The following is a 14,562-nucleotide window of genomic DNA, read 5'->3' on the forward strand; positions in this document are numbered from 1 at the left end:
GGGGCAACACTGAGGGTTGCGATCCGTTGCCGGACACGGAAAAAGACAAAAGACAAAAAATAAATAAATAAATAAATAAAAATAAATAAAAGTGTTGCATTAGAAAAAAAAAAAGAAAAAAAAAAGCACAGAGTTTATGTAACATGATCCTCTTTTTAAAAATGTGCATGGGGGCTGGCTGGTTAGTTCCCTTGGGAGAGTGTGGTGCTGATAACACCCAGGTCAGTGGCTCGGATCCCCATACTGGCTAGCCTCCCCACCCCACCCCAAAAAAGTGTAAGTATTTGCGTCATGAAAATGGGTACGGGTGCAGTTTTTCAGCAAAATGATAGTTGTCTGACGAAGAGTGATTTTTTTTGTTGTTGTTGTTCTTTTTGTAACCGGTAAGGGGATCGCAACCCTTGGCTTGGTGTCGCCCGCACCGCGCTCAGCCATTGAGCTCACCGGCCAGTCCTACATAGGATCTGAACCCGCAGCGGAAGCGTCGCTGCGCTCCCAGCTCCGCACTCTCCCGAGTGCGCCACGGGGTCAGTCCGAGTGATTTAATTTTGCTTTGTCAGTTTGGTTAGCTGTACATTCTTTTTCTGCCCTGATCACATGCCCTCTGTGCTAGTTTATAAAACCGTTGTGCATATTCCTATGCACCCTAAGGGTTGAATAATCATGAGACCCCATAAACATTTGACCCAGAAACTCCAAATGTGGTTGAGGTGGACGAAAGCCGCCCTCCGCCCCAGGCGGAGCTGAGCTCCAGACGCCCACGGAGCTGTCTGCTCGCTGGCGCCCCCTGCAGGACTCTTTCCCTCTGTCTCACTTCCCCAACCTCCAAGGAGGGTTCCTGGGTTCACTCGATAACTCAAGTGCCCTCAAATACTTATCTTGTTTTCTGGGGACCCTAACCAAGACAGCCCACTTCCTCATTCGAAGTCATCTGAGACAATCTCGAAGCTGACCCCACGAAGTAGAGCGAGGTCTGCTGTCTGCGGGCTATTTCAGGGAAGTTTTATGGGGCAGGCTGGGACACGGGGCTCTCAGCACACCCTCATCCACCCTCGCTCCACTGACTGGCTTCTCCACAGCACCTGCCCTGATTTCCTGCCAAATCCAGACCAGCAGCCAGGGGAGAGGATTGTGGGAGGTGGTGTTTTGACAGCAAGCAAGACCACAGACTTCAGTGAAAACCAACCAGGAACATTTAATAAAAAAATAAGCAAGTTATTCAGGACCCAACTCAGAGAGCAGAGTTAGCCCCCAGAGGATGAAGACCACTGGCTGCATCTGACATTCGATTCAGTCTGAAGGCACAGCAGCCCCTCCAGCCCCCAAACACATGATCCCACCGAAGACTTGAACAGAGCAACCTCATCCAGCAGGCAGAGACCACACCTGAGACGCAAGGGCAGGGAGGTCACACAAAAGGAACGGGGGAGGGCAAGGGAGACCCAGCCCCCATCTCCATCTTGTGCCCCCTCCAGGGGGGCTAACATGTGGCCAGGTGACCACTGGGACCGTGGTTGCCTGATGGAGATAGAGCTACCAGAGGGACACTCTTGGGCAGTGGGGGTTGTCTGCACACAGCTCAGGTGAGGAGAGATGAGGAAGAAGCAAACTTGGACAACCATTCAATCCAACTGGGAGTCTGTGAGGCCTGGCACACAGTAGGTGCTCAATTAATGCTTGCTGCCTGAAGAAATGAAGGGACTCGTACGTCTCTGTGTCCCAGCACTTGGCATGCGGCCGAGCACACAGTGGGTGATGAAAAACACCGACGGAGCAAATGTCACACTTTTGTATCACTGGTGCCTGGAGCACAGCAGGTACTCTAGAGATGTGTAAGAAACCAAGTGAGAAGTGAAAAGCACCTGTTTACCTCCATCCCCAGCACCTAGCTCAGCTCCTGGCACACAACAGGCACTATATAAATGCACCAATCAAGAACTTATCTTTGTGTCACAAGTACCATGCACATAGTAGATGCTTGATACATGTTCGAATAAATTAATCAAAGTGTCTTACCTCAATATCCCCAGAACCTAGAATGGTGCCCAACACATAGTAGGTACTCAATAAATACCTGAATGAATTTTAAAAATTAATGTGTATCATAGCGCCTGGTTCTTAATCTGATCAATACATGCTTGATGACTGAATCAATCACTGATGAAGTGAACCATCATGCCTTGTTCGCTGCCATAACACAGGGACCTGGTACACAGCAGGTGCTTAATAAGTGTTGGGCACATGAACAGATGAATGAAGAGGGCTTGTTCTTGCCCAATCCTCCAGCGCCAAGCCCTGTTCCTGGCATACAGTAGGCACTTCATTAATGCTGCCTGTGTGCATGTGATTGCTGAGCAAGAGCTGGCTGGACACCACCCTGCATGGAGAGTCATCCACGGCCTGCCCCAGGATCCACAGGTGGATCTGCTGTCCCCAGTGAGCACGTGAAGGTTGGGCCAGCAATGGCTGCTTTGGCATTTTGGCTGCTGCCCCTCAGAGCTCGTCACGGGCAGCACTGTCCAGCGGGGACTGGAGCACATCTGAGTTCTTGGCCTCACGACTCAGTGCCTGCTGCTCCCGCATCTTCTGGGACTTGGCACGGTCCCAGTCAGTCTTGACGTTCTCGTTATTCCATACAACTGAGGTCTCCGTGTCACTCACGTACCCATCATCCCCTGTGTAGTGCGTGGGGTAGATAAGAAGGGGTTCCACGGAGAAGGCACGCAGGTTACGGGGGGAGAAGTGGGCCTTATACTCGGACCTGGATGGGAGGAGGGAAGTGAGTCCAGGGGAGGGGACAGGTAGAGGAAGAGAGGGACAAATGGAGGGAGAAGTCAGGAGAGGAAAAGACACCTCCCAGGAGCCCCCGAGTCTTATGCCCCCACCCACCCAGAAAAGACACACAGTGAGACCCCAGCCCCCAGCCTACCCACCACAGCCCCTCTCACACTGGGTGCTTGTCAAACATGACAGGCAGGAACTCGTCAACAGGAAGCATCTTGGAGAGTGGCCTGGCAGCCAGCAGCTTGCGGGCACCTTGCAGGGAGATCACATAGGCCAGTGTCCAGTAGGAGTAATCAGCCTCCACCAGGTTCCTCACACGGGGCACGGCCTTCTCGGGGTGCTCCACCTGCATCCGTTTTCGGCCCACGTAGCTGGGGTGCAGAATCAGGGCCCTGTCACACTCCTCCCATCCTCCAGAGAATGTTAACCCAGAAAGTCAGGGATCTAGTTACCCCCGTCAAGCCCTGGGATGAGAGCAGGTTCAGCGTGTCTGGAGAGCAACAAGGAGGCCACTGTGGCTGGTCAGGGTAAAGGAGGAACCGCAGGGTCTGCGTGGGTCACAGGGAGGACAGTGAGTTTTTTCCAAGGGCACTAGGGAGCCATGGGAGGATGTGGACCACTCTGAGGCTGCAGCTGCTCTGGGTTCAGAGGACTGTGGAGCATGCAGTTGGGTGAGGCGCCTCAACACGGTGAGCAGCCAAGAATGAAGGGGTGCAGTTACTACTCATATTGAGAGCATGGCTTGGAGTATTGAGCAGTGTCCCCAGAACTTGGATTAAGGTCTAGCACATAGGAGGGAAAGAGAGAGAGGAGGAAGGGAAGGAGGGAGAAAGGGGGGATAAAAGGAGGACAAAGCAGCCTACCTATAGGAGACTCCAAAGGACCACTCCAGTCCTGGAAATATGCTGGTCAAACTCCCACCTGAGGGCTGGTGTAAGACCCAGGCTCCTTGGCCACGCCCTCATCTTTCAGCCACAAACTCAGCTCTAGCCACGCCCTCAACCTCCAGCCACACCCTCAGCTCCATGCCCCAATCCTTGGCCACACCCAAGCAGGCCACACCTCACCTCCACAGACCCCAGTGAAGTCTGCAAGCCCTGACCAAGCCTGCAGGCTTCTGGCCAGGTCCCTAGATTTCTGGGTCATCCTCCCAAGGCCCTATCCCATAGGCTACCCTCCTGACTGTGCTCTCCGGCCCAGGGACCAAGTGAACCCTTCTGTCATGCTCTCAAGAGTTGGCCATGTATGCCCCAGGCCAGGCCTATGACCACACCCCTGGACCTGCAGGCTCTAGGCTCTGTGCAGAGCTCCGGCCATGCCCCTGTGCTCCAGTTCCGCATGCAGCTATCCCAGACCATGCCCCAGGCCCCAGCTCCGCCCCACCCCCCCGGCCACCACTCACATGAGGTCCCAGTCCAGGCCCTCCTGCTCCACATCCCGCATGAGGTTCATCAGGCGCCTCTTGAAGAAGATCTCAAAACGCAGGTCGTCTTCGAACACCAGCGATTTCTGAAGCCCCCGGTCCACGACCTGAGGAGGATACCCAGCCAGGTCACAGGGAGACCAAGGCCTGTATCCCTGTCCCCAAAGCCAGAGCCTCACCTTGGAGGCTCTGGCACACCCAGACAGAAGTGAATGCACTCCCCTCCCCGGAGTCCAGATCAACTTCCTGGGCACCACCTCCCTGCTCCTCCCACCTGCCTAGGTCCCTCCCACCTCAGGACCTTTACCTGTGCTATGTATTTGACACTGAACACCCTCTCATCCTTCAGGCCTCAGCTCAAATGTCACCCATCTAGGAGACCCTCCTTGACTATCCAGTGCCACCAGCTGAGGACAACGTACAGCCCTGGCCCCTCCTGTGGATATGTGTCTCACTTGTCTCTCCACTGTCCTTTCTTTCTTTGTGGTTTGTCATCAGCCTCCCTGCCTCCCCAGGCTGGGAGCCCCTTGAGGGGAGCTGGGTCTGTTTTGGTGGCTGCCATGTCCCCAGTAAGGCTGAGTGAATGAACTCGAGAATCTTCATAACTGAGGTCATGACTCTGTCATCTGGGGAAACTGAGGCTCAGACCAGGAAACATCTTTCTTGTTGACAGAGCTCAATCCACTAAGAGGCAGGGCTGAACTTGAACCAGGGTCCCCCCTGGGTCTAGGGTCACCTGGACATCACAATCTGCCTTGTGCCATGTATGATGAATCTCAGGAAGGGAGGGAGGCCCAGGTAAGCATCTATCATCTCAAATGCCCAGACACCCCCTCCCCCCCTGCACGTCCCCCCATCTGGCCTCATGCCTGACCGTCCCGAGTGTGAATCCTAGTCTGATGTCCTCACTCATCACAGCCTCTTCCTCCAAGGGTGGCTACCCTGTACTGGTCAATGTTGCCATGGGCACTTAGTAAATATTGTGCACAGAGTCTAGGCTGGGGTGAAGAGGCTTTGCTCAGGAGTCCCAGGCCCCATGCACCACCTGCTGCAGGCAGGGCTCACCCCCACCCCAGCCTGTTTCTACATCCCCACAATGGAATAACAGCTGCCCCACTAGGAGGTGCTGGGACCAATCCAGCCAGTTCAGGCATTCACTAAAGAGAAGCCACCTGTTCCATCGCTGTTGCTGGAAGTCTTCCTGGTGGGTGGGCGATTCCATCCACAAACCTCGAGCCCTTTCCAAAACCCTTATGTAAGGAGAACTGGGCTTTGACCACGCAGCACTCGGGCACCCACCTCTTTCCAGATGTTATAGTGGCTGAGGAAGCAGCCCAGCTCGCCTTTGGTGAGGGGCCGTCCGTGGTAGGGGTCCCGGTAGCCGGGCAGCATCTGGATGCCCAGCGCCTCCACCTGGCTGGTGTTCATGGCTCTGGAAAGGAGGGGGTGGGGGGGGTCACAAGGAACTCACCCTGCCTGCCTGCCAGCTACGTGGGCACTTACCCCACAGAGCAGTAGCCCCCCAGCATCCCTCCTGGACGCACATGGCCAACATGGGGTCTACACTCGTGGGCAGACTTGCCCACCCTGTCTCCTGGGGTGAGACAGTCTTCCCCTCCATGGCAACTACCAGCCTGGTCTACACCTCTGTGCAGACACTCTCCTCCCCTGGGGTGGGACTCACTTGCCGTCCACGGCCTCTAGCAGCCGGCACGCGATCTCCTGCTCCCATAGCGCCCGCAGCATGCGCTCCCGCCGGTCCTGCCGCCGCTTCAGGTTGATCAGGAAGACCTGCAGCCCAGCCTCGGTCACACCCTGAGCCTCGGTCCCCCCCACACACACCGTCCTCCCGCCCCACCCCCAGGAAGGCCCAGCCCACCTCGTCGAAGCCCATCTTGTCAGGCATCTTGGTGGGCCCCGAGATGAACCGGGAGGGCTCCAACGGCGGGTGCTTCACTGTGGGGCAGAGAAACGGCTGGGGTCATGGGGGCCTCCAGCCTCTTTCCAACATACCTTCCCACCTCCTCTGCCACTCCACCCACAACATGTCGCTAGTCTCCCCATCCACTAAGACTCCACCACCCTAGCTGTTGGCACCTCCCCAAAGTCACTCATTGCTACCTCAGGCCCATTGCACGTGCTGGGTCCCTGCCTGGCACACCCTTTCCTCCCGGCTCCTTACCCTCAGTTCTCAGCTATGATGCCCAGGGCAGGGGGAGTGTCCCCACTGTCTCGGGCTCAGTCAGGCACCTCCTCTTGGTCCCCACAGCACCTGGGCTTCCACCATCAAAGTCCCCACCCTGCTATCCTATCTCCCTGGCCCCGTGTGTGCCTGTCTCCTATAAGCCCCTTGGGACAGACACCAGGTCTGTCCACTTGCATTGGGTACCCAGTGCCCAACACAGGGCTTGGCACACAGCAGGTGCTCAATCTCACAGAATGGCCAAAGAAATGATGGCAGGGGCTGGCCCGGTGGCGCACTCGGTGGAGTGTGGCGCTTGGGAGTGTGGCGGCGGGCGCCGAGGGTTCGGATCCCATATAGAGACCGGTCCGCTCAACTGAGCGCGGTGCGGGCGCGACACCGAGGGTTGCGATCCCATTGCCAGTCGCGGTACGGGCGCAACACTGAGGGGTGCGATCCCGTTACCAGTCACGAAAAAAGACAAAAAGGAAAAAAAAAAAAAAAGAAAAGAAAGAAATGATGGCAGGAGGCATCACCTTGAGGTGTCTGGGCTCAACTTTCCTTATCTATAACATGGGCTAATAGAGCTCTCAGAGGTTTCATAAAGAGATGCTGAGAAGTCGTGCATGCTGCTATGGGTTGAACTGTGTCCCCCAGGCCCAACCCCTAGTTCCTTAAGAGCACAATCCTGTTTAGAAATACGATCTTTTACAGAGGTCACTGAGTTAGATGAGATTAGTGTGGGCCCTAATCATAAGGCTGGTGTCCTTATAGAAAGGGGAAACTTGGACACAGAGACAGACACACAGGCAAAAGACAGCCACAGGACAGGAGACATGTGTCTGCTAGCCAAGGATAGGCCAGAAATTGCCAGAAAACTCCAGAAGCTGGAAGAGGCAAGGAAGAGAGTACCAGGTATGGCCCTGCCAACCCCTTGGTTTCAGATGTCTGACCTCCAGAACCAGGAGAGAGTAAATTTTGGTTGTTTTAAGCTACCTGGTTTGGGGTCATTTGTTACAGCAGCCATAGGAAACTCATACACACATCAAATATACTTTGCAGACTAGTCATGATTGTCACTCTCTTAGCTGTTGTCAGCACAGCTCCAACCACGTCCCCCGGCCCTGTGCGCATCCCTGACGGCTTCCCGAGGAAGGATCTGATCCACGGGCTCCTGCCTGCCCCCAGGCTGGCCCAGAAGAGCCCAGAGCCAGGGTGATTGTGGTGTCCACTTAGCCAGCAGCAAAGGCCCTGTGAGAGCTTGAGGGACAGACACAGGCCCCTGTGTTGGGGAGAGGCCTGGGTGAGGACCAGGGATACTGCTTCCTTGAGTTTCCTCCTGCCAGAGCCCTTCAGCTCCTGGCCACCCTGTCCTCTTTGGGTGAGATTAAGTCGTAGCACCAAGGGCAGGGCTTTGGGATCTCAGGACCTGGGTTCAAATCCCAGGTGCCCCTTCCTTCCTCATTCTAAACCTCTCCCCCTCTCCCCCACACATGGGGCAGGGGGTGTGTGTGGACCTGCTTCAGGGAGGGGAGGGAATCTCCTTGCCCTTTCCTGTCAGTTCTGGGAAAACAGAGCACATGAGGCACTCAGAAGGAGCAAATCTACACGTCCTTCCCAGAGGGCCACCTCACAGCAGTCATCAACATGTAAGACCCGACACTTTGTGCGGTGAGGAACTGAACTGGCCTGAACAGTCTCGCTTTTGCCCCCGGCTCCTGAGAGGTGATCTCTAAGCCCTTGGGGTGAACTGTTTGATAGGATTGCCCTGATTTACCTGGAAGCTTTGGGTCACACCAGAGAGTAAAATGTGACTTGGGGTGGAGGTCTTGGGCCACACGGTATCAACTCATTCTCTGGGGGAGCGGGAGACTGAGGTCAACCATGTGGATGGTCTATCACGTCTACAGGACTAACCTACAATAAAAACCCTGGACACATCGATTTGGGGGGAGCATCCCTGGTGGGCAGTACACCATGTGTTGTCACACGTCACTGCTGGAAAACAACTCTGTCCTGACTCCCCTGGGAGGGACAAGTGGAGGCTCCATGCATGGAATTCCCCTTGACTCTGCCCCATCCACCTCTTCCCTTGGCTGACTTTAATGTGTATCTTTTTACTGGAGTAAACTGTAACCATGAGTACAATAGCTCCCAGAGAATTCTGTGAGTCCTTCCAGTGAACTGTCAAACCTGAGAGTGTTCTTGGAGACCCCTGAACTTGTAACTGTGTCAGAAATGAGGGTGGTCTTAGGGACAGTTCCCTAACCTCACACTCATGGATGCACTCTGGAACTTTCTCACACAGATGTGCTGGGAAGCTCACAGTAATGCTGAGAAAAATGAGAAACACACTCCATGCCCCTCAGAAGACTGGCTGAGGGACGTGACAGTGACTGGGCCAACGGGACATGTGACCTAGGCAAGAGCATATACATCTGTGGTTAAGCGTTTACGCAGAATACAACACAGCAAGGCAGAGTGCGCAGGTCACAGCCACAGCAGCAACCAGCAAGCAACACCCACGTGCAGCTGAGCAGAAGATGCCACACAGTCCTACTTATACAAAGCACAAAACACACAAAAACCCATCACCTGATGAAATCAGGACAGTGGGGGCCCAGGGCCGGGAATATTCCACAGCCTGGTCTGGGGCCGGTGACAAGGATATATAATAAAACATCATCACGGCTCACATACGTGATCGGGCACTGCCATGTGTGCTAAAACTCAACTTCCAGACCTTCCACACGTCAGCTCGGTGTGGTTTGCTCTGGCCCTCGACAATCACAAAAATGTTCATGTCTCTGTAGTGTTTGAGTTCTTAACAGCAACTCGAATCATTTTCCTTACCAGATATAACAACAGGAATGCATGTGAAAATTTAAAGTAAGAAAACAACCACAGAGACGCTTCTCCAGGCGCAGTTGCTGATGGGGCTTGGTGTTAAGCAGTGACCCACCTCTGGCGAAGGGAGCTGGGAAGGAACCAGGCATCTGGGTGTGACAGATGCTCGGGTGTCCTGGGGGCCTGCCCCAGTGACTCCACAATCTCCAGGTGTCTGTTACCTCAAAAAGACCCAAAAGTCTTGCCAAGAGGAGGGCAGGGTGAAGTCCCACATTTAACCACCAGGGGGAGCCGCACACGGATTATTCCAGAAGCAGGTAAGGTTGGGGAAACTGAGCCCCAGGATAGATACTTTGTCTCTCCAAGCACATCCCATCTGGGTAGTGGCAGGAATGACCCTGCTACCCTACAGGCCTTCGCAGGGATCTGTGTGTCCAGCACAGGGCGAAGCCCCCACCGTAGTGGTGGGGGCAGGAGCGCCCTCCCCAAATAACTTCAAAGGTGGCTCAGGCCTGTGTGCTCCTCGCCAGAGGGACAGCTGCTAGTTTCATAATGTGTGGACTTATTTTTATATATGTGAAAAGATCCCAGTTTGCAACTATGGTAAAAATATTGCAGACTTTCCTGTTTTTTTTTATTTGTTTGTTTGTTTTGGTTTTTTTTTGTCCTTTTTTGAGACCGGCAGCCAGTGAGCACTGTGAGCGCACCGGTCATCCCTATACAGTATCCGAACCCGCGGCGGGAGCGCTGCTGCACTCCCAGTGCTGCACTCTCCCGAGTGCGCCACAGGCTCGGCCCAGACTTTCCTGTTTTGAATAAACTTATTGAAGTAAAAAAAAAATGTCTGTTTAAGTTAAATATTAAATAAGTAACAGCAAGTTTTGGGTTTAGCAGGAGCAAAGACAAGGTCCCCAGACACTGTCACATACGGGACGTTCCTCAGTGAAAACCCACTGCAGGGCTGGCCAGTTGCTCAGTGGGTTAGAGCCCAGTGCTGACAACACCAAGGTCCACGGTTCCATCCCTGTACCGGCCAGCTGGTCTCTCTGCTCCCACATCCCCCACGGCTCTTGGCTGCTCTCACGGGAAAGCCTGTTCCTCAGCCTGGTGTCTGAGGCACCATGCCCTGGCCCTGGCTGCCACCCCTGAGTCTGTAGCTGGGGCCCCTGCCTGTTCTGGGCTCACATTCCCTCTAGACTTTTGTCTCTCCTCCCTTCTGCTGCAATCCTCTTTCTGACAAACTCCTACTCACCCTGCTCCTGAATGCCACCTCCTCCAGGAAGCCCACCCCGAATATCCGGAGACTACCATATACAGCTGCCTGCAAACCAGCACTGCATGACAGCAGGGACAACCATCTACTTTGTGAATCCTTGTACTCAGCACCCAGCACACAGGCTGCCATCTGGCAGGGGCTCAACACGTGTTCATGGGATGGGCACGAGACAGAAGAGAAGGGGGGGGGGGGTCGCTTGACCTCTCCCAGGCAGCACCGGCAGACTCACCCATGACCTCCAGCTGCACGTGCAGGAAACTCTCCGCCTCATCCTGGAGGGAGCTGTGCGCCCGCAGTGGCACCGGCAGGAAGCCATACACCTCTTTGTTGCACACGTACATCTGCACCTCTGGATGCAGAAACAAGAATCCACAGTGAAAACAGAGCCCTGCCCAGAGCAAGGAGGCCCCAGCACCAAGGCCCGACGTGAGGCCAGACAACAGCTGCTCCGCTGACCCCAGCAACCAGCCGGACCCCTGGCATTCCATCTGGGAACCGGAGCCAGGACAGAGCCTTGAGCACATGCACAAGCATATATTCTGGGTGCTCCTGAGGTCCAGGCAGAGGTAAGAATTCAGAAACACCCCAAACACCAGCCCAAAGGCAACAGCAAACTGGAACTGTTCACATGTGTGGCAATGCCTGTAGGATTCCAGGAAAAAGCAAAACTCCAAACAGCAGATAAACAGTAAAGATGCAATTTATGCACAAAAAGGGGACACAGTCTGACAAAATGCTAGTAACTTACCTCCTGCATTTGTCCTTTGCTTTGATATATATTTTTTTTTTCTGGTGGCTGGCCAGTACCGGGAACTGAACCCTTGACCTTGGTATCACAAGGCCTGGCTCTCTCCAACTGAGCTAACTGGCCAACCGCGCATTTATCCTTTTCTGAATGGTTTAAATTTTTATGTGTCTATCATGTTTTAAACTGAAAAGCCCAGCGATGACCTTCTTTTAACTGGTTAACTTTTGCTGTAAAGGGCCAGATGGTAAACACTGTAGTCCTTCTGGGTGGGACAGTTTCTGTCTCAGTGACTCAGTCCTGCCTTTGGAATGTGTAGGCAGCCGCAAAGGACACTCAGATGGATGGGCTTGGCTGTATGCCGGTGAAACTTTCTTTATTTTGTTATTTACAGGTACTAAAATTTGCATTTGATATCATTTTCACTTGTCACAAAATATTAGTCTTCTTTTGATTTGTTTCCAACCATTTAAAAATGTAAAAATTGTTCTTAGCTTGTGACTGTACAAAAACAGACATAGTTTGTCCACCTCTGGTTTAGAAGAAATAACAACATCATAAATAAATAACAAGTCAACATAAAGCTATGCTCTCTTTCTCTTTAAAACGTTTTTTCCCTAATTACAGAATTAATATATGCTCAACTACAGAAAACTGGTTAGGTCAGTTGTTTAGAGAGCAGCCTTATAACACCAAGGTCACAGGTTTGGATCCCCTTTACCGTCCAGCCACAAAAAAAACAAAACAAAAATGAAAACACCCCAAAAATTAGGAGAATATAAAAGTATCAAGATAGAAATAATATTCAATAAATAGGTCTTGGGGTGGCTGGTTAACTCAATTGGTGAGAGCATTGGTGCTGATAATACCAAGGTCCAGGGTTCAACCTCTGTACCAGCCAGCTGCCCGCCCCCACCCAAAAAAACCCCATAAAAATAAATAAATAAATAGGTCTTAAAGAGCTGGGGAGTGAAGCCACCAGTGAATTTAGGGCTGGAGAGGAACTGGGTCCTGCAGACATATCTGATCACCTGGATACAGCTATACCTGAAGCCAGCCTGCACCCCGTAGTTTTGGTTCTGGGAACCTTCTGTGTGTTCTGCTGGGACTTGCTCAGCATGGATCCCAAAGAACCAGCCAGATGCCCCTGTGATGGCAAACCCCCGTGCACTCACCTGCCTGCTTACAGGAGAAGGCAAAGACGATGATGTCATCAAAGGACCAGGTGTAGTCGGGGTGGGGTGGGTAGAACGCCAGGTTCCGGGATGCCACCTTCCGCAGGTCGATGAGGAAGGTCGAGTGCACCATGGGAACCGCGAAGCAGCCCCGGCGGTCCCGCTTGCGGATGGGGATGTAGGCGGGTGTGCGCCTGTAGTAGCCCTGCAGGGAGGGGGCAGAGTTCTGCAGGGGGGTCCCCAGAGGTGACGCTGGAGGTCCACGACAATGGGAGGCATGAAGAGCTTGGAGAGCAAGCCCCGGGTGCCAGCCTCCGGGTTCAATGGGAATTCCCTGAGTGCCAGGCTCTAGGCACCACCCCCAGAGCCTCAGCTGAGGGACAGTGGCAGACAAGGAAGAGAAATGGGCCTCTGGAAGACCCAGCTCAATACTTCAGATCAGATAGGCAGCGTTTGAAGGAGGAAATTCTAAAGCTGAAAAAGAAACTGGACATGTGGCATTCTTCGATTGACACAGAAATTGAAGGGCAGAAGCATGATTTCGGGGCTGGCCTTATAACCCCAAGGCCACAGGTTCTGATCCCCGTTCTGGCCAACCACCAAAAAAAAAAAGAAGCACGATTTCAAGAAAGTGGGGGAAAAATCTCGCAGGAGAGTTTTAAAAGCTTCTGGAACAATCTGGGGTTGGTTTTTCTCCTTATGCCTTTTATAAATTGGAATTGTTAGTGTATAACATCTAGATTTCTATGACATTGTAAAAAATGTTTAAAACCATTGAATTATTTACTTTAATATCATATTATATTTTATGAATTTCACCTCAATTAAAAACAACAACAAAAATAAAGGTCAAGGGTCCGGATATAAAACAAAACAAAAACATAAAAACAAGTAGGAGACAGGACAGGTCAGTGCCCTGGCTCCAGCCACCCAGCCCCCTTCCCCTGGCCAGGGACCTTGCCCCACCCTTTCACTACCCCCTGCTTTGCCTGTGACTTCAGACTCAAGCCTGGGGTGGGACTTGTCACCAAGCCTGGCCAATCAGAGCCTGCACTTTCCTGGCTTCAGTGACTGGTTCAGGGGTAGATAGGAGACTGGAAATGGCCTAATCAGAGTGAATGTTGGCTAGGTGCTGCTGGGATCAATCTTGAGCAGTCTGAGAATGAAGCCACTCAAGTGATGGAAAAATGACAGTTGTTTGAACACCTGGATCAAGCCATGCCTAAAGTCCCAGCCTGGCACCTCCTAGCTGCATGAGTTTAGGCAAATCATTCCCTCTCTGCACCTGGATCAAGCCATGCCTGAAGTCCCACCCTGGCACCACCACTTATTAGCTGTGTGAGTTTAGGCAAGTCATTACCTCTCTGCATTTCTGTTTCTGCTTACGGACTACGGTGAAGGCATTTGTAAAACACTCACCACGTTAGACTCCAGACACAGCAACTACTTACCCAGCCCCCGCCACCCCCAGCCCTCGGCCCTACCTGGGAAGTCATTCCACACCAGAAGTTGGAATAGGCAGCCCGGGAATCCAGCATGGGAGCCACCACCGTCTTGTTCTCTGCGATGAGCAGGCTCAGTGTGTCAGGGTTGAGGATCAGGTTGTCCGCATCCACAAACTGCAAAACGTCCAACATGGCATCAGCATGGGGACCCCGGGTCAGGCAACAACTCTGAGCAGCTGGGGCAAAGGCCAGAGTCTTGGAGGGTTGGCAGAGACCCCTGGAAGCCCCATGGCTCCTCAATCAATGGCTATGCCCGGAAAAGCGAGCCAGGTCACATTCACACAAAGAAAGAGGCTGCACAGGGCTGGCCGCTTAGCACAGTTAGTTAGAGCAAAGCCTTGTAACCCAAGGCCGTGGGTTTGGATCTCCATACTGGCCAGCAGTGAAGTTAGCATTTTTTTTCTACCTGGATCTGAACCTGTGACCGTGGTGTTACAATACCACACTCTACCCAACTGAGCCAACCAGCCAGCCCATGGAGGCGTCACTTTGAGGAAAGTCATGGAGCTGCCTGTTAACGGCAAACACTTTTTTTCTATGGCTAGATGCCGGTAAAAAGTGCATAAAAATAGTTATGTAAGCTTTTTATTTTAACACCTTGGATGTTTGGGCTAAAAAAAAAAAA

At 52.9% G+C, this 14,562-nt stretch overlaps 1 protein-coding gene across 1 annotated transcript; it reads right to left on the reverse strand.

Moving 5' to 3' along the window:
• Window positions 1-1,170: 1,170 nt before the first annotated feature.
• On the reverse strand, window positions 1,171-14,069 carry LOC103583076 (procollagen galactosyltransferase 1). The gene is made up of 9 exons (XM_008564489.1): window positions 13,917-14,069; window positions 12,433-12,637; window positions 10,742-10,861; window positions 6,087-6,163; window positions 5,892-5,998; window positions 5,507-5,639; window positions 4,187-4,314; window positions 2,949-3,155; window positions 1,171-2,761 (listed from the first exon to the last, which is right to left on the reverse strand). Exons 1-9 carry the CDS (start codon window positions 14,067-14,069, stop codon window positions 2,494-2,496), a joined length of 1,398 nt encoding a protein of 465 aa, XP_008562711.1. The 3' UTR covers window positions 1,171-2,493.
• Window positions 14,070-14,562: the final 493 nt, after the last annotated feature.

This window comes from Galeopterus variegatus, unplaced genomic scaffold, assembly GCF_000696425.1.
Source record: "Galeopterus variegatus unplaced genomic scaffold, G_variegatus-3.0.2 Scaffold19496, whole genome shotgun sequence".
Lineage (NCBI taxonomy): Eukaryota > Metazoa > Chordata > Mammalia > Dermoptera > Cynocephalidae > Galeopterus > Galeopterus variegatus.